The sequence below is a fragment of the Staurois parvus genome, unplaced genomic scaffold, assembly GCF_062004578.1.
Source record: "Staurois parvus isolate SC_StPar_1 unplaced genomic scaffold, SC_StPar_1.0 ptg001345l, whole genome shotgun sequence".
NCBI classification, from domain to species: domain Eukaryota; kingdom Metazoa; phylum Chordata; class Amphibia; order Anura; family Ranidae; genus Staurois; species Staurois parvus.
In genome coordinates this window covers 1-25,437 of record NW_028319141.1, presented here as the reverse complement: position 1 = coordinate 25,437, position 25,437 = coordinate 1, and the positions used below count along the sequence as shown (strand labels likewise).

The following is a 25,437-nucleotide window of genomic DNA, read 5'->3' as shown; positions in this document are numbered from 1 at the left end:
GTTGGGATGAGTATGGAGTAGTGGCCATTGGTTTTAGCAGTTAGTAAATCATTAGTGAGTTTTAGTAGGGCAGTTTCAGTGGAGTGAGCGAAATCCAGACTGTAAAGGGTGAAGAAGGTTGTTGTCGGTGAGGTAGGAGCTCAGGCGATTGTAGACTAAGCGTTCTAAGAATTTAGAGGTAAACAGGAGCAGGGAGATGGGTCTTAATTGTTCAAGTTGGTGGGGTCCAGGGAGGGCTTGTTAAGTATGGGAGTGATGTGCGCATGCTTTATAGGGGTGGGGAAGGCACCAGTAGAGAGGGAAAGATTGAAGATGTGAGTGAGGGAGCATAGGATGGAAGAGGGTGACCGTAGTAGTTGTGAGGGGACAGGATCCAGGGGGCAGGTAGTGAGATGGGCTTCTGAGAAAACCTTAGTGACCTCTTCAGCAGTAGCGAGGTCAGAAGAGGAAAGTGTTGAGGGAGGTTTAGTATAAGGTATGCTAAGTGGGATGGATGTCTGTGCAGTGGAGATGCCCCTATGAATTGCATCAATCTTGTTTTTGAAATGATTTGCAATCTTGTGAGTGAGGTACTGGGTGGGGGTGGAGGTGGAGAAAGTAGAGAGAGAAAAGTAGAGAAGAGACGACGAGGACTGGATGACAAGGTATTAATAAGAGTGACAAAGTCGTCTTGTTTGGCAGCATGGAGGGAGGAATTGTATGTGAAGAAAGCAGATTTATATCGGGTGAATGCTTGCTGGGATTTGGTTTTACGCCACAATCGCTCCAGCGCACAACTATGTCATTTAAGATGTCCGGTGTGGTCAGTCTGCCACAGATGTAATGGTCGGGGCCTGATGCTTCGTGTTGTTAGAGGAGCAAGTGAGTCCAGTGTGGGTGACAGTGAACTGTTGTAGACAGCAGTGGCCAGGTCAGGGCAGGACAGGGGAGAGATTCTGTCATAGAGTTGGTCAGTTGCAGAGTGGAAAGGAGCCGGGTTCAAGTTGTGAAGGTTTCTGCGGGTAATTGTTTGCTGCTTGGAGGGATAGGTGTTTGAAGATGAGGAGATTGTGATCAGAGAGAGGAAAGGGGGTGTTTGTGAGGTTGTAGGGAGTGCAAAGATGGGAGAAAACAAGGTCTAATGTATTCCCGTCAGAGTGAGTGGAAAACGGCGTCCATTGTGTTAGAGCAAAGATCAACTCATCCCCCTGAAGGGATTCATATACAGATTACCTCCTCCGCTTCCACTTTGCATCTACTTCAATCACTCTCCACCCTTTACTCCCAGCTGGGGGGCTTTGTATCCATATTCCAGATGTTCTACATGACTAAAACTGCAATCAATGTTACTGCAAAATCAAGCCTCTATGGAAGACAGGAAGTGATGTCAGGTACAGACAGGAAGTGATGTCAGGCATAGACAGGAAGTGATGTCAGGTACAGACAGGAAGTTCCATGAATAAGGAAGTAGAAAGGTGACATTCCTGGATCTGGCAGCAGAGGAGGTTATACGTAGATGAACCCCTTCAGGGGGAGGAGTTGATGATAATATATTTGCCCCCAAAGCTGGCCTACATGGTTCAGTTTTATCGTTCAGCCAGCGGGATGACCATAAAAACTGAAGCGATTCCCCCATCCACACATTGGAGGTGGATGGGGGAATCCTCCCCACTGCACTCTTGTATTCTGACAATGGGGGGACTCCTCCGCTCTCAGAATACACAGATCAGCACTGAAGCTATTGGTTGCAGCCGCTGGGGGAGTGGCTTTTATCCGGCAGTGGCCACACATGGATGGAAATGTGAGCGATCCCTGCTGAACCAGCTGAATTTCCATGGATCTATGGTCACCTTCAGTGACTTCCTCCCCTCCCCCTCATCTCCTTCATGATGGAAGTCATGCTGAGATCATCTCCCATTGGCTGAGCAATATTCTCATTTGTCTCTCAGCTCCTTCTTGCTATTCCTCGTCCTGCCTGTTGTTTCCTTGGATTGATTTTCTGTGTAGTGACCCCGGCTTGGTCTCTTGGATGCGCTCGTCTGTTGCTTGCCCTGACCTTTCTCCTCATTCCTGGATCTCCTCCTCATCTCTCCTCCATATCCTCTTACACAGCTTTTCTCCACACCTGCAGTGACCCTGGGGGGAGGCAACTTGGCACCAGCACGCCGCCAAATCCATCCCCACCATTAGGGGCTCTGGAGACAATTGTCTGCTATTTACACTCCGTTCCTCCGCACGTCACCTGATCACATGACAGCTTACTTCCACAGATTCCAGACAGATTTCTGGATGGTAAAGGTCAAAGTTCACTCTTCAGTTTAGGAGAGGTAGGACGCACCCAGGAACTAGGATTTGGTTTGCATGGGAGCCTAATATAGAGGACCCCTCAAGTCTCCCCATCCAAATGTCCCTCCATCCATCTATATGTCCTATGACATCACACTGACCTCACAGCTCCTCCTCCCAATGTCTCTACATCCAGAGTCAGAGAATCCTATGAGGTCACACTGACCTCACAGCTCCTCCTCCCAATGTCCCTCCATCCGGAGTCAGAGAATCCTATGACATCACACTGACCTCACAGCTCCTCTTCCCAATGTCCCTCCATCCAGAGTCAGAGAATCCTATGATGTCACACTGACCTCACAGCTCCTCCCAATGTCCCTCCATCCAGAGTCAGCGAATCCTATGACATCACACTGACCTCACAGCCCCTCCTCCCAATGTCCCTCCATCCAGAGTCAGAGAATTCTATGACATCACACTGACCTCACAGCTCCTCCTCCCAATGTCCCTCCATCCAGAGTCTATCTGTCATAGGATTCTCTGACTCTGGATGGAGGGACATTGGGAGGAGGAGCTGTGAGGTCAGTGTGATGTCATAGGATTCTCTGACTCTGGATGGAGGGACATTGGGAGGAGGGGCTGTGAGGTCAGTGTGATGTCATAGGATTCTCTGACTCTGGATGGAGGGACATTGGAAGTAGGGGCTGTGAGGTCAGTGTGATGTCATAGGATTCTCTGACTCTGGATGGAGGGACATTGGGAGGAGGAGCTGTGAGGTCAGTGTGATGTCATAGGACATATAGATTAACCAAAATTATTGGTAGTTGTGATTTATACACAGCATGTTTGTTACAATGAATGTTTTATTATATCTTTCAGAGTGGAATCCTCGGGGATGATAATATTGATGTTAAAGAAGAGTATAAAGAGGAGGATGAGGAGTATGGAGTGATGGAGGAGTTTTCAGAAGGACACAAGGATATGATGGAGCCACCTAATACCAGGAACCCACCAGAGAGATGTCCCCATCCTCTGTATTCCCGGGATTCCACACAGGAAGGTCACACCATCCCTCACCATCATCAGGTAGATGAGGAACAATCACTGATAGTATCATTAGGATCTGTACATTATCTGCATTGTTACCATTGATTTCATTTTTATTATATATTCAGAGTGGAAACCTGAGAGATCCTAAAGTTGAGGTTAAAGAAGAGATAAAAGAGGAGGAGGATGAGGATGGGGGGATGGAGGAGTCAGAGCTTCTAAGAGAACACAAAGATCTGTACCAGGACACGATGGTGGAGTCATCCAGCTACAGGAACCCACCAGAGAGATGTCCCCGTCCTCTGTATTCCTGGGATTCCACACAGGAAGGTCACACCATCCCTCACCATCAGGTAGATGATTGCAACTGAAGTTCTGCTTTATAAACAGGTTTGTTTGTTACAATAATTTATTTATTTCAGAGTGGAATCCTCGGGGATGATAATATTGTTGTTAAGGAAGAATTTATAGAGGAGGATGAGGAGTATGGAGTGATGCAGAAGTCCTCAGAAGGGCACAATGATATGATAGAGGCACCTAATACCAGGAACCCCCCAGAGAGATGTCCCCGTCCTCTGTATTCCCGGGATTCCACACAGGAAGGTCACACCATCCCTCACTATTACAAGGTTGGTGGGATGGAGCATCTAGAACATGGACTTGTGGAGACAATTTGTGCATTTTTCATGTTAGTTTATATTTTACAGATATTATTTTCTCTTATTTTAGGGTGAAGATTTTATAGATTTAAAAGTTGAGGTGAAAGCAGAAGAAGAAGAGGCGTATGTGAGGGATGATCAGCAGTCTATGGAGGAGGATGGAATAACGGGGACATTTATAGAGGAGGACACTACTACAGAGATCAGCACAGGTGGGTCATGAACACTAAATCCATTCCTCCACCCATACTGCTCACTGATTGGTCCAGAGTAGGGCGGGGACTGGGTGATATCAGCTTGTAATCCCCTGGTCACTTTCCTGAGCTGTGTTCCCCGTCCTGTATTCCTGGATTTCTCTCGGATAATCTTCCTTCTCTGTGCTGCAGACACAATTTATGTCTCTAGACTGGATTTATGGAGGTTCTGGGGTTCAGCTACATATTAATTCATTGACTCTGCTAAACCTAGGCACCTAATGCAATATCTCCTGCGCTCCGGGACCCAGGCCGGTGGTAAGTGGATGGAATCAAACTCCAAAAAGGAAGGGACCACCGGAATAGACAAGGTCGTGCAGCTCCACATCAAGGCTGGGGAAGCCCAAACAAAACTGTGAAGGAGAACAACAAAAGAGAAGCGCACCAACCTTGCGCATTACCTCAGTAACCAAAAATTTTATTGAATAAAAGAATGGTACTCACAAACAGCGAATAAAAACAAGCATGTAAGTCCTCAAGGGGACTTTAGAGGCAAGATGCCAATGCGAATCCCGTCATGGAGGAAGCCACTCAGTACAGCTGACGCGTTTCAAAGGACGTGCCTTCTTCCTCAGAGCTGACTGGACTGAGAGTGTGTGTTCCCATTTATGCCTCCAGACTGAAATAGGGCCCTCCCCTAAGGGTTGGGCTGTCATGGGCAGGGAGGAGGGGCCTGGGTGTCAATCACTTGCAATACATGATCATCAAATTTTACATAGAACCATATAAAAACACAATATATATACACAAAGGGAAACAAATAGTACTAAAAAATGCTAAAAAAATGCTAAAAGTTTTTTCATTCATAAATAAATGCAGTTTGTGAATGCACTAATAAAAAGTTAAAAGATTCCAAAAATTCATTAATTGACTAGTTGCAAATATTTCATCATTATTATCATTGTCATTGCACTGACGGTCAAGTGCATGAAATAAATGAAATATAGAAAAAGAAAGAGAGGACCTCTCGCAGTTGGATGACTCATTCCTGGCCAGTGATTTCACAATTGTTATCACAAAGAGGACAATGCAGCCAAAGTGTTTTGCTACACCTGGTAAGATCAATAGTGACAGTGTTGCTTTGAAAATATATATATATATGATTGATTGATTGAACATAACTTGTAGAAGGAGAAATTATATTCATATGATCCAGCAAAGGAATAGCCTCTAAAGATGGTGAGGGGGACGTAGTAAGTTCAAAACGAATCCGCATTACCTGTATTGTTGGTGTGTATTGATTGTTCAGCAGCAGAGGGAGAACTTGCCCACATGATGCGGCTATAGATGGAGTCGTTCGTGGAACGCACGCCGCTGTGGCGTGGCAGCGGAAGCGCATGCGCAGACCATCTCGCGCCTGCGCACTAGGACGGCATCAGCTGTACTGAGTGGCTTCCTCCATGACGGGATTCGCATTGGCATCTTGCCTCTAAAGTCCCCTTGAGGACTTACATGCTTGTTTTTATTCGCTGTTTGTGAGTACCATTCTTTTATTCAATAAAATTTTTGGTTACTGAGGTAATGCGCAAGGTTGGTGCGCTTCTCTTTTGTTGTAAACCTAGGCACCTGTCAGAGCCTGGACTTGAACCCAGGAACTCTACTGTGTCTGGCAGTAACTCTTCTCACTGAACTACCTGATATAATGGACGGCACTTTGCTTATCCATTGCTGTGTTTTCTGCTGAACCTTGAACTCTTTGCTCCTCCCATGAACTTCCTGATTTAAGCCATGTCTCCACACTTCCTGTTTGGCAGATTTTTGTGCCTTCTCCATCCAATATCTTGCCCTTGTCTCTCCTGCTGCCTTCTGTACCTTCACTACTGACCTTTGTCTTGTTCCTGGGCTATGATTCTGGGAACCTCCCAACCTGGAACCACTTGTTACCATCCCTTGGCTTGTTTATTGACTACTACTACTGTGACCTGGTACTAACACGCAGCAAAACCCATACCCACCATCTGGAGCTCTGGTGATACTGGTTAGTGCTTAGACCCCGCACCTCAGGTGAGCCCACGTCATCTGTCAGGGTGACCTGCCTGTATACCTATCCTGTTGGTTGGTCTTCTGCTATAACTACTGGTCTCTGAGCCTGACCTCTGACCGGCACAGGAAAATCTGACCCAAACATGGAGGCCGCTATAGCAAATGCCGTGGCTCCTTTCAGGCAGCAACTTTCAGAACTGCAAGAGTTCGGTGTTACCTACCAAGAAAAATGTTCTGGTAAGTGTGGTAAAGGGGCAACAGGAGGAAATCCATGCTCTGCAAAGACGATTGCCGGACTTATGTTCCCGCGATGTTGCTAACACAGGCATGCCTCTGTCAGTCAAGTTCAATGGAGACCGACGCCATTACAGAGGTTTCCTTAACCAATGCCACATTTTTTTTCCAGATGCAACCTGCTGCATTTAATTCTGAGAAATAGAAAGTATTGTTTGTTATAAACCTCTTGACTGAGGAAGCCCTAGCTTGGGCCTCTCCCCATATAGAACAAGACCACATTGAACCAGGACTTTGAGGATCCCAACCATTGTACTACTGCTGAAGCAAAGCTGCATAGTTTACTGCAGGGTAGGCGCTCTGTTTCTGAGTACACAGCTGAATTCTGATGATTGATCTCAGATACCACCTGGAACTCAGCAGCACAAAAGAATCAGTTCTGTCAAGAGCTCTCTGAACAGGTAAATGATGAGCTCACCAGAGTAGAGATTCCTAATGATCTGGAAGCTTTCATCCAATTATGCGTCTGAATTGATCAGAGACTTACAGAAAGGAGGAAGGAGAGTCTGGGAATGTTTGGAAGTAATGGTGACATACGTTTCTCTACTGATCAGTTCATTCAGAAGGATCTAAAAGTTTCCCCAGATTCTAACACATCCAACCTATGCCGGTAGATGCTATTAAGTAATCCAATTCTACTCAAAAGAAAGAGAAGATGTTTGGAGAACGTATGTCTGTATTGTGGGGACTCTGGACATTACGCAGTTAATTGTCACAGCAAAGTTAAAAGAACAATTGCTGCGATTGATAGTATATTATTATTATACAGTGTTTATAAAGCGTCGATAGTTCACTCAGCGCTGTACTTTACAATGGGTGACAGAACATGTGACAGAACAATACCAATACAATGCAATACATGAGGGGATTGAGGGTCCTGCTCTTTCGAGCTTACAATCTAGGAGGGAGGGGATGGTGGCACAGGAGGAGATAGCTGTGGGGGATGGAGTGGTAGGAAGAGTGGAGGAGGTCGGCAAGTTAGCAGGCAGTGGGGTAGGCTTCCCTGAAGAGATGGGTTTTCAGGGTGCACCTAAAGGAGAGGAGAGTAGGTGATAATCTGATGGGTTGGGGCAGGGAGTTCCAGAGGATGGGTGACACCCTGGAGAAGTCCTGGAGGCGGGCATGGGAGGAGGAGACCAGGGAACTAGAGAGAAGGAGGTCTTGTGAGGAGCGGAGTGTGCGTGCTGGGTGGTACTTGGATATTAGGTCAGTGATGTAGTTCGGGGCAGTATGGTGGACAGCTTTGTATGTCAGCGTTAGGATTTTGAATTTGATCCATTGCGCAATCGGAAGCCAGTGGAGGGATTGGCAGAGGAGGGTGGCAGAAACGGAGCGGTTGGAAAGGTGAATGAGTCTGGCAGCCATATTCAGGATGGACTGAAGCGGGGATAGCCAGTGGCGAGGCAGGCCAGTGAGGAGGGAGTTGCAGTAGTCGAGTCGTGATATGATGAGGGAGTGGATGAGCTGTTTAGTGGTTTCTGGGGTTAGGAACGTGCGGATTTTGGCGATGTTGCGGAGGTGGAGTCTGCATGTTGCGGAGGTGGAGTCTGCACGAGTTTGTTAAAGATTGGACTTGGGGCTGGAAGGATAGGTTGGAGTCCAGAATGACACCAAGTTCTCTGGCCTGCGGGGTGGGTTTGATGGTGGCATTGTTGGATGTGATGGAGAAGTCAATGGGGGATGGGGTCCGGGCTGGGGGGAAGACAAGAAACTCGGTTTTGGAGAGGTTCAGTTTAAGGAAGTGGAGCAACATCCAGTCTGATATGTTGCTCAGTAGGTGTGTGATTCGGGCGGAGACCGAGGGGGTGAGGTGGGGGGGCGGAGACCGAGGGGGTGAGGTGGGGGGGTAGAGAGATAGATTTGTGTGTCATTGGCATAGAGGTGGTAGTTGAAGCCGTGAGAGTGTATGAGTTGGCCAAGGGAGGAGGTGTAGATGGAGAAGAGAAGGGGCCCAAGGACGGAGCCTTGAGGGACCCCAACAGAGAGGGGGAGTGAGGGGGAGGTGGTAGCATTATAGGTAACGCTGAAAGAGTGTTGTGACAGGTAGGATGAGAGCCAGGAGAGAGCGGAATCTCTGAGGCCGAGGGAGTGTAGTTTTTTGAGGAGGAGGGGGTGGTCGACTGTGTGGAAGGCCGCAGAGAGGTCAAGGAGTAGGAGCACTGAATAGTGGCCATTAGCTTTGGCAGTTAGCAGGTCATTGGAGAGTTTGAGTAAGGCAGTTTTGGTGGAGTGTAGGGGACGGAAGCCGGACTGTAGGGGATCGAGGAGGTTGTTGTTGTTGAGGTGAGAGCTTAGGTGGGTGTATACTAGGCGCTCGAGGAGTTTAGATGTAAATAGGAGCAGGGAGATGGGTCTGAGGTTGTTCGGGTCATTGGGGTCCAGGGAGGGTTTTTTAAGTATGGGGGTGATGTGTGCATGTTTCAGAGGGGAGGGGAAAGTGCCGGAGGAGAGGGAGAGATTAAAGATGTGGGTGAGGGAGTGTAGGATGGAGGGGGAGGGAGGTCGTAGGAGTTGTGAGGGGATAGGGTCAAGGGGGCAGGTGGTGAGGCGGGCATCAGAGAAGACCTTGGAGACTTGCTCGATGGTAGTAAGGTCGAAGGTGTGGAGTGTTGAGGGGGCTTCCGTGTGAGGAATGTTGGGTGGGGTGGAGGTCAGAGCAGTGGTGGGGCCGTGGGAGAGGGGTGATGAGGGGGTAGCTGTGTGAGAGGGGACGGGTTTGGGGGGAGTGTGAGCTGTGGCGATGTCCTTGCGAATTGTGTCAATCTTGTTTTTTAAGCGATTGGCAATCTCAAGGGCGGTGAGTGAGGTGCTGGGTGGGCCTGGGGGCGGAGAGAGTAGAGAGTTGAAGGTGGAGAAGAGTCAGCGAGGATTGGAGGAGAGGGTCTTGATGAGGGTCTGGAAGTAGGCTTGCTTGGCTGCATGGAGGGAGGAGGTGTAGGTGTGGAAGGCAGATTTAAAACGGGTGAAGGCTTGTTGGATCTGGTTTTGCGCCATAGTCGCTTGAGAGTTTTGGTGTGGTCAGTCTGCCAGGGCTGGAGCGGTCGGGGTCTGATGTTTCGTGTGGTTAAAGGTGCTAGTGAGTCAAGGGCTGTTGACAGCGCGTTGTTATAGGCGGTCATAGCCAGGAAAAGGCAGGACAGGGGGAGGATGCTGTCATGGAGTTGATCAGCTGCAGAGTAGAGGGGAGCAGGGTTCAGGTTGCGGAGGTTACGACTGGTGGTAGTATGACATTTAGAGGGGTAGGGGTTAGAGGACAAGGAGATAGAGAAGGTAATCAGGTTGTGGTCAGAAAGAGGGAAGGGAGTGTTTGAGGTTGTGAGGAGCGCAGCGGTTGGAGAAGACAAGGTCCAGGATACTTTCGTCGGAGTGGGTGGTGGATTGTATGCACTGTGCAAGTGCAAAGGAGGAGGTTAAGTGGAGGAGTTGGGATGTGGCCAGGTTGTCAATGTTGACAGGGATGTTGAAATCCCCAAGTATAGTGCCTGAACAAATATACTCCATTACCAGTCTATCTCCCCATTGATTTATGAAGACATAAAAGTGTATTCTATGCAGTCTCATTTTGTTGTCCCTATCAATCTTATCACTGAGGGCCATGAAATCCCATGTTCTGCTATGCTGGACTCTGGGGTCGGGCGGAACTTTATGGACATAGAATTTGCCCACAACAACAATAATCTCCCAAGAAACAAATCTGCCCCATTGATATGGAGACGGTTGATGGTTCACCTTTAGGACCGGTGTTTCCCATGAAACGGTTCCCCTGGTACTCTAATTTGAGGCTGACCATTATGAGACCATCAGCTCTCAGCTGATTACATCCCCTAAATTTCCTGTCATCTTGGGCATTCCTTGATTTTCTACCCATAACACCTCCACCAATTGGGGAGAACGGACTATACATTTTATGTCCCCTCATTGCAAGGAGCATTGTAGGGAACCATGTTGTACAAGTTTTCTACCAATCAGGGAATCACAAGTTGATGTGGTAAGTACCCAGTCATATGACAACCTGCCTCCACAATACTATGAGTTCTGAGATGTCTGTGATAAAAAGAATGACGATCAATTACCTCCTCCTCACCCTTACGATTGTCCCATTGAACTGCTTCCAGGGTCAGAAATACCATTCAGCCGCCTTTTCAATCTGTCAGAACCTGAATTAAAGGTGCTCAGGGAGTGGCTTGATGAGAATTTGAGAAGGGCTTTATCAGACCCTCAACATCTCCTGCAGGGGCAGCCCTGTTCTTTGTTGAGAAAAAGGATTGCACCTTGTGTCCATGCATCAATTTCAGGGACTAGAATAAATCACTATAAAAACCGTTACTCCCATTAAACATTGAAATTCTGGAGACTCCGCTCTGCCAAAGTCTTTACAAAACCTGACTTACGGGGGGCATATAACCTTGTATACATTCATCAAGGAGACAAATGGAAAGCCACCTTTACAACCAGATATGGGCACTTCGAGTCCCTAGTTATTCCTTTTGGCCTATGCAACGCTCCCGCGACTTTTCAGCACTTCATCAATGATGTGTTTTGACATCTGTTGGACCAGTTTGTTATTGTATATCTGATGATATTCTCATCCTTTCCGATAACTTGGAGGATCATCTCAAGTGTGTCTGCACTGTATTCAAAAGATTAAGGAAGAACCGACTTCAAACTGGAGAAATGTGAGTTTGAACAAACCCAGATCCAGGTCTTGGGATTTATTATCTCTTCAGAAGGAGTGAGCATGGATCCCGAGAAGATCAAGGCAGTGGTGGATTGTCCTGTACCTGGAAACGTGAAGGAAATATAATCTGTTGGATTTGCCAATTTACAAGAAATTCATAAAAAACATCTCTAAGGTAATCGCACCAATTACAGAGCTGACAAAGAAAGGAGTGCCCTTTGTATGGTCACCTGAGGCACACACTGCTTTTAGTAAGCTAAAGTTTATTTTTCATTTCTACACCAATATTGGTACATCCTGATCCTGAACTACTCTTGTTGTCTCTCACCTTGACTATTGTAACTCCCTCCTCATTGGCCTACCTCATCGCAGGCTATCCCCTCTTCAGTCTATCATGAATGCTGCTGCCAGACTCATCCACCTTACTAACCGTTCTGTATCTGCCACCCCTCTCTGCTAATCCCTCCACTGGCCTCCATTCAGTGTCCTCCACCCCTCTCTGCCAATCCCTCCACTGGCCTCCATTCAGTGTCCTCCACCCCTCTCTGCCAATCCCTCCACTGGCCTCCATTCAGTGTCCTCCATCCCTCTCTGCCAATCCCTCCACTGGCTTCCATTCAGTGTCCTCCACCCCTCTCTGCCAATCCCTCCACTGGCCTCCATTCAGTGTCCTCCACCCCTCTCTGCCAATCCCTCCACTGGCCTCCACTCAGTGTCCTCCACTCCTCTCTGCCAATCCCTCCACTGGCCTCCATTCAGTGTCCTCCACCCCTCTCTGCCAATCTCTCCACTGGATTCCCATTGCTCAACGAATAAAAGTCAAAATATTAACAATAACATATAAAGCCATTTATAACTCTGCCCCAAGTTACATCACTGATCTTGTCTCCAAATATCACCCAAACCGTCATCTCCGCTTCTCCCACGACCTCCTGCTCCTGCTGAGATAGGAGTCAATACCCCAATGATGGTGGTTTTCAGGATCAGTCCAGTCTTCATCTTGGTTGTTCTCCCCCCATCCTCACTCTCTGACCTCTGGTGGGGCTCAGCCCCGCTGTTCTTCATGACTAAATCATGGACTAAATAAGGAAGTGCAGTACTTCTTGTGTTGGGAAGATGGCGATGAGTGATAGAGGGGGTGGGGACCCTCGTCCTATAATCCCCTCATCACTGTCCCTCCTATAAAAGACAGTTCTGGTTGTTTCCTCACTCTCTGACTAAGGTCCATGAATAAAGAAATGACCTGGTAGGAGATCAGAGGAGCCATTTCCTAGTTCCCTTGAGGGTGGAATTGTAAGCTCTTCAGAGACCAAGCTGCCTGATGTGGGCGGAGTCCTGGTTTGGGGGAACCAATCAGCTCCTGTCTAGTAATCCTCTTTGTCTTTGTATTTTAGTCCATGGCCGGGAGATGAGGAAAACCTCCGAGGATTGTCTCACTTTGTCTCCAGACTGGAAAGTAGAAGATGAGGACATCACACAGTATAGTCCAGGAGAAAACCCGGCTCCCTCCAATGTCCATCCGGCACCACCCAGTGTAGATGGACCATCGGATTCCTCGTATCCTGAGGAACCTCAGACTGTGCGGGACCAGGCCGGCCTTCCAACAGAGAAGAGCTTTTCCTGTACTGAGTGCGGGAAATGTTTCCGTTTTAAATATGATCTCAAGGTGCATAACAGAATTCACACAGGAGAGAAGCCGTATTCCTGTCCTGAGTGTGGGAAATGTTTTTCACAGAAGTCCCATCTTTGCAGACATCAGGGATCTCACACGGGAGAAAAGCCGTATTCTTGTCCTGAGTGTGGGAAATGTTTTTCACGTAGGTCCTATCTTCAAATACATCAGAAGTTTCACAGAGGTGAGAAACCACATTCCTGTCCTGAGTGTGGGAAATGTTTTTCACAAAAGTCTAATCTTTACAAACATCAGAGATCTCACAAGATCAATAAGCCATATACCTGCCCTGAGTGTGGAAAATGTTTTTTAAAGATCTCCCATCTTTCCACACATCAGAGATCTCACGCTGGCAAGAAGCTGTATTCCTGTCCTGAGTGTGGGAAATGTTTTGAACAAAAATCAGAACTTGTTACACATCAGAAGAGTCACATGGGGGAGAAGCCATATGTCTGTTCTGAGTGCGGGAAGTGTTTTCGTGTTCACTCCAAACTTAAGGTGCATAAAAGATCTCACACGGGGGAGAAGCCGTATTCCTGTCCTGAGTGTGGGAAATGTTTTTCACAGAAGTCCAATCTTAACATACATCAGAGATCCCACACGGGGGAGAAGCCATTTTCATGTTCTGAGTGCGAGAAATGTTTTTCAGATAAGTCCAGCCTTAAAAATCATCAGAGACTACACACAGGTGAAATGCCGTATTCCTGTCCTAGGTGTGGGAAAGGTTTTGTACGAAAATCGGAACTTGTCACACATCTAATGTATCACACGGGGCAAAAGCCATATTCCTGTTCCAAGTGTGGGAAATGTTTTGTACGAAAAACGGTACTTGTCAAACATCAAAGGTCTCACGTATAAATACTGTATTCCTGTCCTGAGTGCGGGAAATGTTTTTCAGACAAGTCCAGTTTTTACAGACATCAGAGATCTCACATGTTTTTCAGACAAGTCCCATCTTTACAAACATCAGAGATCTCACACGGGGGAGAAGCCACCTTCCTGTCCTGAGTGAGGGAAATGTTCCTCACTGAAGTCCTGTCTTCCTGTACATCAGGGATCCCACACAACCCTGGAGGTGTATTAGTGCCTTGAGTGCGGGAAATGTCTTCTAGATGAATGCTGCTGGACATCCCAGGAGATCAGAGGTCACCAAAGACATGGATGAAGTGTGGGACTGGGTCGGCCATTGATGGTAGGAGAAGAATAAAAATGGAGTCCTGCTCTGTGATTGGCTGAGTACATTTTGTGGTGGAAGATTTTGTAACCATGTAGGGGTCTAAAAAAAATAAATCGAGGAACAAATGTGACCAACATTCTGGCTGTATTTATTTTCTATGAACATTGCCTCCATCTAGTGGCCATAATGTCATTTTCTATAAATAGCCCCCTTCTCTTCCTTGGTCAGACATGGCTTCATCCTCATCCCTGAGATCACACTCCGACATGCATGAGTACTGTAGACTCTGCAGCACACAAGTCAATGACACCAACTATTGATGTAACATGGAAAATACCACACTTGGCCTTTAGATGGCACTAAGTATAATAGCAATTAGCGCCATCTAGTGGCACATGTGGTATTTTCCATATTAAATCATGGAAAACATTCAAGCAGCAGATCTAATAACATCCATTTCCCCCCATTCACACAGGAGGAATGGACATGCACTTTCACCAGGTGAATGGTTCTACACATTCTTTATGAATAGACCCCCAAATGTCAGGAGATGTTTATATAAAGACGGGAAGTATGGAGCAGAGAAATGAAGAGACCTCCCAGCAATGTTATTACCAGGGGGGGACTGACAACTCATGGGGCCCCCAGGCAATAGGGGATCATGGGGCCCCTGTGTCCTTGCCCAAACTCAAAAAAGCCTATGAAAAAGGTACCAGGGGCATCTCATGAGGCCCCCTACTGACCCTGGGCCCTCGGGCAGTGCCCGAGTTTCCAAATGGTCAGTCCGCCCCTGGTTATTACCAGGCTGCAGCTAGAGGGAGCTCTAATGTCACCCCAGCAGAGGGATCCCATCTAGCCCACATTAACCCTCTCACTGTCAGAGCTGTTTCTGCATGATTTTGCACACATGGGAAAATGCAGATTTTGGTCCTGAAGATGAGATAAACCCCCAAACATCTATTCTGTGACATCAGAGGCCCTGGAGAATAAAATGGTGGTGATTGTTAAGGTGTTCCCCGTACACAGATTCCCCTTCATATCCGCCTTTATTTCCTCCTTTCCCCCATGCAATCAGTAAGGTGGGGGAAGGGGGCCAATTATAAGAACTGTTCTCCTGTCCATCTCTCCCTGCATCCGCTGAAAGCTCCCCCTCTTCTTCCCACTGCCGGCTTTTAGTGGCTGCAGGGAGAGATGGACCAGGGATCGGTTCTTGTACTTGTACCCCCCCATTCCCCCACCACACTGATTGCATGTTCCTGTCCACCATCTGATTTATCCTGTTTTCCAGCCCCCTCTACCCCCATCTGCCTCCTCCCAAACGCTGCCTGGCTTTCCCTCCCATCTCTCCTGCCCCTACCACTGGCTGCTACAAGCACATGGGGATGTTTCAGGATGGAGAGTGGGGGAAGGGGTCATTAAATATTTCATTTACTGGCCCCTTCCTTTTCAGAATGAGCGCACTGGCTGTGTCCATCCATAACTGAAGCATAGTACACATTATTTCCCTGGTTTCAGCCTATGATTGAACAGGAGTCTGTAGCGTGCCCCTGCTCATTCATTCTGCAGTACATCTGAGGATACAGAGAATCAAATTAAGGAATGTTCCCAATCCCTTTCTCCATCTCAGAAGTGAGACATCGGGGGTCTGTTTAGACCCCTAGTGGTTCACAAATGCCCCCATAAAATATATTGTGAAAAAATTGTAAAAACTTAAAAAAATTCTAACATTTAAAACAATTGAAAAAAATGTCAAAAAGAATTGGGGCTCATTTAGATTTGCAGTATTATATGTTTCCATAATACATTTTTATTTGGTTTTACGAATATAGTTACAACAACATAACAAAAATCGGACAGTGAAAAGCGACAAAATATCACAGTCTAGGTGCTGCGTTAAAGTTTAACAAAGAGAAAAAAGGAAATATTGAATAATTCCTAACAATCCTTCTAGTTCCAGGAAATAATCATTTTAGAGTATCCGGTTCTGAACCCGGTGGACCGGGGAGTCCAAGCTTTGTCAGATTTGGTCATATTTCGGTCTGCTAAAGATTTCTCATAGGTGAAGTGGGTCTGGACCCGCTCAATGACGTCTTTTAGAGAAGTCTTTTTTCCAGTGTCTAGTAATGGTAAGTACTGATGCTAGGAGAATATGTGTCACTAAGGCCCTGATTTACTACATAGACGGCCTCTAGGCACATTTCCGAGGGCTAACGTCTATTTTTCTTTGGAATCCGTCTACTTTTAGGCGGCAAAGACATTTATTAAAGAAAGAGTCTAACAAATAGACGGGAAAGTGAATTTACTAACCAGGCACAATCCAGGAATCCGTATAAGAAAGCAGACGTCCTAGAAGCACGTCTAACCCAATGAACAATCACTGCACAAACGTTCACATTGAAATTTGCTTTCCCAAATATCTGGACTTCACTTTAAACAATATATTCCTGTTAAAACATTTTTTCAGTGGGTAAAAAATAGTTTTTTTAGGGAATTCATGACAGTCAAGAACTAGATGCTTTTCCAACGTCTATGTAGGGATATACAGTGAAGGAAATGAGTATTTGCTCCCCTGCTGATGTTGAATGTTCGCCCCTCACACAGAAATGATCGGTCTAACAATGGAATGTTCGGTGTAACACTGAGAGACATAATACAACAACAAATTCAGCAGAAATGCGTCTAACAAATGATGACTGATCTGCATGTTCATGAGGGAAAGAAGGATTTGATCCCCTATCATTCAGCAGGATTTCTTGCTACCAGGTGTCTCTCATACAGGTAACAAGCTGAGATTAGAAGCAGTCTCTTAAAGGGAGTTCTGCTAATCTCATTGTGTTACCTGTATAAAAGACACCTGTCCACAGGAGCAATCAAACCATCAGATTCCAAACTCTCCACCATGGCAAAGACCAGAGAGCTGTCCAAGGATGTCAGGGACAAGATGGTAGACCTACACAAGGCTGGACTGGGCTACCAAACTATCACCAAGCAGCTTGGTGAGAAGGTGACAACATTTGGTGCAATCATTTGCAAATGGAAGAAACACAAAAAAAAGTCAGTCTCCCTAGGTCTGGTGCACCATGCAAGATCTCACCTCGTGGAGTGTCAATGATCATGAGAACAGTGAGGAATCATCCCAGAACTACACGTGAGGATCTTGTCAATGATCTCCAGGCAGCTGGGACCACAGTCACCAAGAAAACAATTGGTAACACACTACGCCGACAAGGACTGAAATCCTGCAGTGCCCGCAAGGTCCCTCTGCTCAAGAAAGCACATGTCCAGGCCCGTCTGAAGTCTGCCACTGAACATCTGAATGATGCAGAGGAGGACTGGTGGAAGTGTTGTGGTCAGATGAGACCAAAATCCAGCTCTTTGGCATCAACTCAACTCGCCGTGTTTGGAGGAGGAGGAATGCTGCCTATGACCCCAAGAACACCATCCCAACTGTGAAACATGGTGGTGGAAACATTCTGCTTTGGGGGTGTTTTTCTGCTAAGGGGACAGGACAACTGCACCGCATCAAAGGGATGATGGACGGGGCAATGTACCATCAAATCTTGGGTGAGAACCTTCTTCCCTCAGCCAGGGCATTGAAAATGGGTGGTGGATGGGTGTTCCAGCATGACAATGAACCAAAACACACGGCCAAGGCAACAAAGGAGCGGCTCAAGAAGAAGCACATTAAGGTCCTGGAGTGGCCTAGCCAGTCTCCAGACCTTCATCCAATTGAAAAATCTGTGGAGGGAGCTGAAAGTTTGAGTTGCCAAACGTCAGCCACCAAACCTTAATGACTTGGAGAGGATCTGCCAAGAGGAGTGGGCCAAAATCCCTCCTGAGATGTGTGCGAACCTGGGGGCCAACTCCAGGAAACGTCTGACCTCTGTGATTGCCAACAAGGGATTGGCCACCAAGTACTAAGTCCTGTTTTGTGAAGGGGATCAAATCCTTCTTTCCCTCATGAACATGCAGATCCGTCATCATTTGTTAGACGCATTTCTGCTGAATTTGTTGTTGTATTCTGTCTCTCAGTGTTACACCGAACATTCCATTGTTAGACCGATCATTTCTGTGTGAGGGGCGAACATTCCATTGTTAGACCGATCATTTCTGTGTGAGGGGCGAACATTCAGCATCAGCCGGGGAGCAAATACACATTTCCTTCACTGTATATGAGCATGTGCAGGACACAATTTAGCCGTCTGCTGCGGGCGCTTTCTTTTTAGATGCTCTTCAATAGTAAATCTCAGTGTGGAGTCCTCTGACAGCCGGCACTCAATTACATCTCCTTTGTGTGGAGTCCTCTGACAGCCGGCACTCGGTCACGTCTCCTGTGTGTGGAGTCCTCTGACAGCCGGCACTCGGTCACGTCTCCTGTGTGTGGAGTCCTCTGACAGCCGGCACTCTGTCACGTCTCCTGTGTGTGGAGTCCTCTGACAGCCGGCACTCGGTGGCGTCTCCTGTGTGTGGAGTCCTCTGACAGCCGGCACTCGGTCACGTCTCCTGTGTGTGGAGTCCTCTGACAGCCGGCACTCGGTCACGTCTCCTGTGTGTGGAGTCCCTCTGACAGCCGGCACTCGGTCACGTCTCCTGTGTGTGGAGTCCTCTGACAGCCGGCACTCGGTCACGTCTCCTGTGTGTGGAGTCCTCTGACAGCCGGCACTCGGTCACGTCTCCTGTGTGTGGATTCCTCTGACAGCCGGCACTCGGTCACGTCTCCTGTGTGTGGAGTCCTCTGACAGCCGGCACTCGGTCACGTCTCCTGTGTGTGGAGTCCTCTGACAGCCGGCACTCGGTCACGTCTCCTGTGTGTGGAGTCCTCTGACAGCCGGCACTCGGTCACGTCTCCTGTGTGTGGAGTCCTCTGACAGCCGGCACTCGGTCACGTCTCCTGTGTGTGGAGTCCTCTGACAGCCGGCACTCGGTCACGTCTCTTGTGTGTGGAGTCCTCTGACAGCCGGCACTCGGTCACGTCTCTTGTGTGTGGAGTCCTCTGACAGCCGGCACTCGGTCGCGTCTCCTGTGTGTGGAGTCCTCTGACAGCCGGCACTCGGTCGCGTTTCCTGTGTGTGGAGTCCTCTGACAGCCGGCACTCGGTCACGTCTCCTGTGTGTGGAGTCCTCTGACAGCCGGCACTCGGTCACGTCTCTTGTGTGTGGAGTCCTCTGACAGCCGGCACTCGGTCACGTCTCTTGTGTGTGGAGTCTTCTGACAGCCGGCACTCGGTCACGTCTCCTGTGTGTGGAGTCCTCTGACAGCCGGCACTCGGTCGCGTCTCCTGTGTGTGGAGTCCTCTGACAGCCGGCACTCGGTCACGTCTCCTGTGTGTGGAGTCCTCTGACAGCCGGCACTCGGTCACGTCTCCTGTGTGTGGAGTCCTCTGACAGCCGGCACTCGGTGGCGTCTCCTGTGTGTGGAGTCCTCTGACAGCCGGCACTCGGTCACGTCTCCTGTGTGTGGAGTCCTCTGACAGCCGGCACTCGGTCACGTCTCCTGTGTGTGGAGTCCTCTCACAGCCGGTACTCGGTCGCGTCTCCTGTGTGTGGAGTCCTCTGACAGCCGGCACTCGATCACATCTCCTGTGTGTGGATTCCTCTGACAGCCGGCACTCGGTGGCGTCTCCTGTGTGTGGAGTCCTCTGACAGCCGGCACTCGGTCACATCTCCTGTGTGTGGAGTCCTCTGACAGCCGGCACTCGGTCACGTCTCCTGTGTGTGGAGTCCTCTGACAGCCGGCACTCGGTCACGTCTCCTGTGTGTGGATTCCTCTGACAGCCGGCACTCGGTCACGTCTCCTGTGTGTGGATTCCTCTGACAGCCGGCACTCGGTCACGTCTCCTGTGTGTGGAGTCCTCTGACAGCCGGCACTCGGTGGCGTCTCCTGTGTGTGGAGTCCTCTGACAGCCGGCACTCGGTCACGTCTCCTGTGTGTGGAGTCCTCTGACAGCCGGCACTCGGTCACGTCTCCTGTGTGTGGAGTCCTCTGACAGCCGGCACTCGGTCACGTCTCTTGTGTGTGGAGTCCTCTGACAGCCGGCACTCGGTCACGTCTCTTGTGTGTGGAGTCCTCTGACAGCCGGCACTCGGTCACGTCTCCTGTGTGTGGAGTCCTCTGACAGCCGGCACTCGGTCGCGTCTCCTGTGTGTGGAGTCCTCTGACAGCCGGCACTCGGTCACGTCTCCTGTGTGTGGATTCCTCTGACAGCCGGCACTCGGTCACGTCTCCTGTGTGTGGAGTCCTCTGACAGCCGGCACTCGGTCACGTCTCCTGTGTGTGGAGTCCTCTGACAGCCGGCACTCGGTCACGTCTCCTGTGTGTGGAGTCCTCTGACAGCCGGCACTCGGTCACGTCTCCTGTGTGTGGAGTCCTCTGACAGCCGGCACTCGGTCACGTCTCTTGTGTGTGGAGTCCTCTGACAGCCGGCACTCGGTCACGTCTCTTGTGTGTGGAGTCCTCTGACAGCCGGCACTCGGTCACGTCTCCTGTGTGTGGAGTCCTCTGACAGCCGGCACTCGGTCGCGTCTCCTGTGTGTGGAGTCCTCTGACAGCCGGCACTCGGTCACGTCTCCTGTGTGTGGATTCCTCTGACAGCCGGCACTCGGTCACGTCTCCTGTGTGTGGAGTCCTCAGACAGCCGGCACTCGGTGGCGTCTCCTGTGTGTGGAGTCCTCTGACAGCTGGCACTCGGTCACGTCTCCTGTGTGTGGAGTCCTCTGACAGCCGGCACTCGGTCACGTCTCCTGTGTGTGGAGTCCTCTGACAGCCGGCACTCGGTCACGTCTCCTGTGTGTGGAGTCCTCTCACAGCCGGTACTCGGTCGCGTCTCCTGTGTGTGGAGTCCTCTGACAGCCGGCACTCGGTCACGTCTCCTGTGTGTGGAGTCCTCTGACAGCCGGCACTCGGTCACGTCTCTTGTGTGTGGAGTCCTCTGACAGCCGGCACTCGGTCACGTCTCTTGTGTGTGGAGTCCTCTGACAGCCGGCACTCGGTCACGTCTCCTGTGTGTGGAGTCCTCTGACAGCCGGCACTCGGTCGCGTCTCCTGTGTGTGGAGTCCTCTGACAGCCGGCACTCGGTCACGTCTCCTGTGTGTGGAGTCCTCTGACAGCTGGCACTCGGTCACGTCTCCTGTGTGTGGAGTCCTCTGACAGCCGGCACTCGGTCACGTCTCTTGTGTGTGGAGTCCTCTGACAGCCGGCACTCGGTCACGTCTCTTGTGTGTGGAGTCTTCTGACAGCCGGCACTCGGTCACGTCTCCTGTGTGTGGAGTCCTCTGACAGCCGGCACTCGGTCACATCTCCTGTGTGTGGAGTCCTCTGACAGCCGGCACTCGGTCACGTCTCCTGTGTGTGGAGTCCTCTGACAGCCGGCACTCGGTCACGTCTCCTGTGTGTGGAGTCCTCTGACAGCCGGCACTCGGTCACGTCTCCTGTGTGTGGAGTCCTCTCACAGCCGGTACTCGGTCGCGTCTCCTGTGTGTGGAGTCCTCTGACAGCCGGCACTCGATCACATCTCCTGTGTGTGGATTCCTCTGACAGCCGGCACTCGGTGGCGTCTCCTGTGTGTGGAGTCCTCTGACAGCCGGCACTCGGTCACATCTCCTGTGTGTGGAGTCCTCTGACAGCCGGCACTCGGTCACGTCTCCTGTGTGTGGATTCCTCTGACAGCCGGCACTCGGTCACGTCTCCTGTGTGTGGAGTCCTCTGACAGCCGGCACTCGGTCACGTCTCCTGTGTGTGGAGTCCTCTGACAGCCGGCACTCGGTCACGTCTCCTGTGTGTGGAGTCCTCTGACAGCCGGCACTCGGTCACGTCTCCTGTGTGTGGAGTCCTCTGACAGCCGGCACTCGGTCACGTCTCTTGTGTGTGGAGTCCTCTGACAGCCGGCACTCGGTCACGTCTCTTGTGTGTGGAGTCCTCTGACAGCCGGCACTCGGTCACGTCTCCTGTGTGTGGAGTCCTCTGACAGCCGGCACTCGGTCGCGTCTCCTGTGTGTGGAGTCCTCTGACAGCCGGCACTCGGTCACGTCTCCTGTGTGTGGATTCCTCTGACAGCCGGCACTCGGTCACGTCTCCTGTGTGTGGAGTCCTCTGACAGCCGGCACTCGGTGGCGTCTCCTGTGTGTGGAGTCCTCTGACAGCTGGCACTCGGTCACGTCTCCTGTGTGTGGAGTCCTCTGACAGCCGGCACTCGGTCACGTCTCCTGTGTGTGGAGTCCTCTGACAGCCGGCACTCGGTGGCGTCTCCTGTGTGTGGAGTCCTCTCACAGCCGGTACTCGGTGGCGTCTCCTGTGTGTGGAGTCCTCTGATAGCCGGCACTCGGTCGTGTCTCCTGTGTGTGGAGTCCTCTGACAGCCGGCACTCGGTCACATCTCCTGTGTGTGGAGTCCTCTGACAGCCGGCACTCGGTCACGTCTCCTGTGTGTGGATTCCTCTGACAGCCGGCACTCGGTCACGTCTCCTGTGTGTGGAGTCCTCTGACAGCCGGCACTCGGTCACGTCTCCTGTGTGTGGAGTCCTCTGACAGCCGGCACTCGGTGGCGTCTCCTGTGTGTGGAGTCCTCTGACAGCCGGCACTCGGTGGCGTCTCCTGTGTGTGGAGTCCTCTGACAGCCGGCACTCGGTCACGTCTCCTGTGTGTGGAGTCCTCTGACAGCCGGCACTCGATCGCATCTCCTGTGTGTGGAGTCCTCTGACAGCCGGCACTCGGTCACGTCTCCTGTGTGTGGAGTCCTCTGACAGCCGGCACTCGGTCACGTCTCCTGTGTGTGGAGTCCTCTGACAGCCGGCACTCGGTCACGTCTCTTGTGTGTGGAGTCCTCTGACAGCCGGCACTCGGTCACGTCTCTTGTGTGTGGAGTCCTCTGACAGCCGGCACTCGGTCACGTCTCCTGTGTGTGGAGTCCTCTGACAGCCGGCACTCGGTCGCGTCTCCTGTGTGTGGAGTCCTCTGACAGCCGGCACTCGGTCACGTCTCCTGTGTGTGGATTCCTCTGACAGCCGGCACTCGGTCACGTCTCCTGTGTGTGGAGTCCTCTGACAGCCGGCACTCGGTGGCGTCTCCTGTGTGTGGAGTCCTCTGACAGCTGGCACTCGGTCACGTCTCCTGTGTGTGGAGTCCTCTGACAGCCGGCACTCGGTCACGTCTCCTGTGTGTGGAGTCCTCTGACAGCCGGCACTCGGTGGCGTCTCCTGTGTGTGGAGTCCTCTCACAGCCGGTACTCGGTGGCGTCTCCTGTGTGTGGAGTCCTCTGACAGCCAGCACTCGGTCACATCTCCTGTGTGTGGAGTCCTCTGACAGCCGGCACTCGGTCACGTCTCCTGTGTGTGGATTCCTCTGACAGCCGGCACTCGGTCACGTCTCCTGTGTGTGGAGTCCTCTGACAGCCGGCACTCGGTCACGTCTCCTGTGTGTGGAGTCCTCTGACAGCCGGCACTCGGTGGCGTCTCCTGTGTGTGGAGTCCTCTGACAGCCGGCACTCGGTGGCGTCTCCTGTGTGTGGAGTCCTCTGACAGCCGGCACTCGGTCACGTCTCCTGTGTGTGGAGTCCTCTGACAGCCGGCACTCGATCGCATCTCCTGTGTGTGGAGTCCTCTGACAGCCGGCACTCGGTCACGTCTCCTGTGTGTGGAGTCCTCTGACAGCCGGCACTCGGTCGCGTCTCCTGTGTGTGGAGTCCTCTGACAGCCGGCACTCGGTCACGTCTCCTGTGTGTGGAGTCCTCTGACAGCCGGCACTCGGTCGCGTCTCCTGTGTGTGGAGTCCTCTGACAGCCGGCACTTGATCGCGTCTCCTGTGTGTGACAACCAGCACTCGGCAGATCTTTATGTAATCTATTTGATTTCCTTAGTTCTATTGATTCAGTTTTTGTTTCTTATCCTTTATAATTATTTCTGTAATGGAATATCCCACAAACAGCGCTCTCAACCTACTAATATACCAAAATGAATATAACCAGTATATAAATGAATATAACCAGTGTATAAATGAATATAACCAGTATATAAATGAATATAACCAGTGTATAAATGAATATAACCAGTATATAAATGAATATAACCAGTGCATAAATGAATATAAATGACATATGTAAAATTATATAAGAAAATATATAAATAATAAAATAAAACTGCCACCAAATAAAGTGCCAATATGTGCCAAAAATATATATATAATTAAATCATACAAAAAAGTCCAGTAAGTGAAGTCCAAATATATATATAATCTTTCTTCAATGAAGATATGAAATCTTTCTCTAATAGAAATCTTTTCTCCACAATGGTGAATATTTCAGTGCTCAACACCCCATCAAAGTGCCAACTCACCACATTCTGATGATTAACCAGCATATCTTTCACATATCAATGGATGTGGAACATTCAGCAGCATAACAATAATCCTCCTTCATCAGATGACTGATCTCATTACTCTCTGTCATGGTAAGTATAAGACACATGTGAATAGATAGAACACTCACTTTAGCATCATTCCATTTTAATGTTTATTCTTCAAAATTCCCCCTTTAAAACACTCACATTCTGCAAGTAAATATACAGCCTTTTTGTATAGAAAACCGTCTGCAGCCTGCAGCACACAATCTCCTGCTCCCAGCACACACAGTGGAGTCTCACCAGCCGTAGTCGGCAACAGATGATGCGGTTGTGGTCATGTGGTCCACCCATGTGGTAGCGGCATACATGATGATGTCACTGCTCGATCACGCTAACGCGTTTCGTCACACGACTTCGTCTGAGGGTGTCACCTCATATGGATAATGATATCATCCTAAAGACCCTGCCCCCTCTTTTACATTTAGCGTATAGGGACCAGAAGCCATCATTCATGGTCAGTGCAATAATGGATCATATGTATTCTCTGGAGTTGTCATCATGACTGATGATGATCTGCATTGCTGGACAACATGATTCATGATGCATTTACAATGCTGGAGATTGTAAAGACTTTTTATTTCTTAATAAAAGTGTTACTAAACCCTGGATCCTGGATTCACTATATCCACTCTCCCCGGACCCCGCATTCACTATATCCGCTCTCCCCGGACCCCGCATTCACTGTATCCCTCTCCCCGGACCCCGCATTCACTGTATCCCCTCTCCCTGGACCCCGCATTCACTGTATCCGCTCTCCCCGGACCCCGCATTCACTATATCCACTCTCCCCGGACCCCGCATTCACTATATCCGCTCTCCCTGGACCCTGCATTCACTATATCCGCTCTCCCCGGACCCCGCATTCACTATATCCGCTCTCCTCGGACCCCGCATTCACTATATCCGCTCTCCCCGGACCCCGCTGTCAGGAAAGGACTCACCGTTGGGTGTGCTGGGGCTCACCTGCTGTGTGGGCTGCAGTACCAGTTCTCACCAGCGGGTGCTTTTCAGCAGCCA

At 49.9% G+C, this 25,437-nt stretch overlaps 1 protein-coding gene across 1 annotated transcript; it reads left to right on the top strand.

Moving 5' to 3' along the window:
- Positions 1 to 1,434: 1,434 nt before the first annotated feature.
- LOC149436759 (uncharacterized) lies at positions 1,435 to 14,165 on the top strand. The gene is made up of 6 exons (XM_089661482.1): positions 1,435 to 1,446; positions 3,441 to 3,665; positions 3,735 to 3,941; positions 4,042 to 4,183; positions 6,335 to 6,445; positions 12,575 to 14,165. Exons 1-6 carry the CDS (start codon positions 1,435 to 1,437, stop codon positions 13,708 to 13,710), a joined length of 1,833 nt encoding a protein of 610 aa, XP_089517608.1. The 3' UTR covers positions 13,711 to 14,165.
- Positions 14,166 to 25,437: the final 11,272 nt, after the last annotated feature.

Excerpts from the sequence above, each read along its gene's own strand:
- LOC149436759 (XM_089661482.1), top strand. Across the intron at positions 3,942-4,041 it reads CCATCCCTCACTATTACAAG|GGTGAAGATTTTATAGATTT; the intron begins GTTGGTGGGATG and ends CTCTTATTTTAG. Across the intron at positions 6,446-12,574 it reads CTACCAAGAAAAATGTTCTG|TCCATGGCCGGGAGATGAGG; the intron begins GTAAGTGTGGTA and ends TTTGTATTTTAG.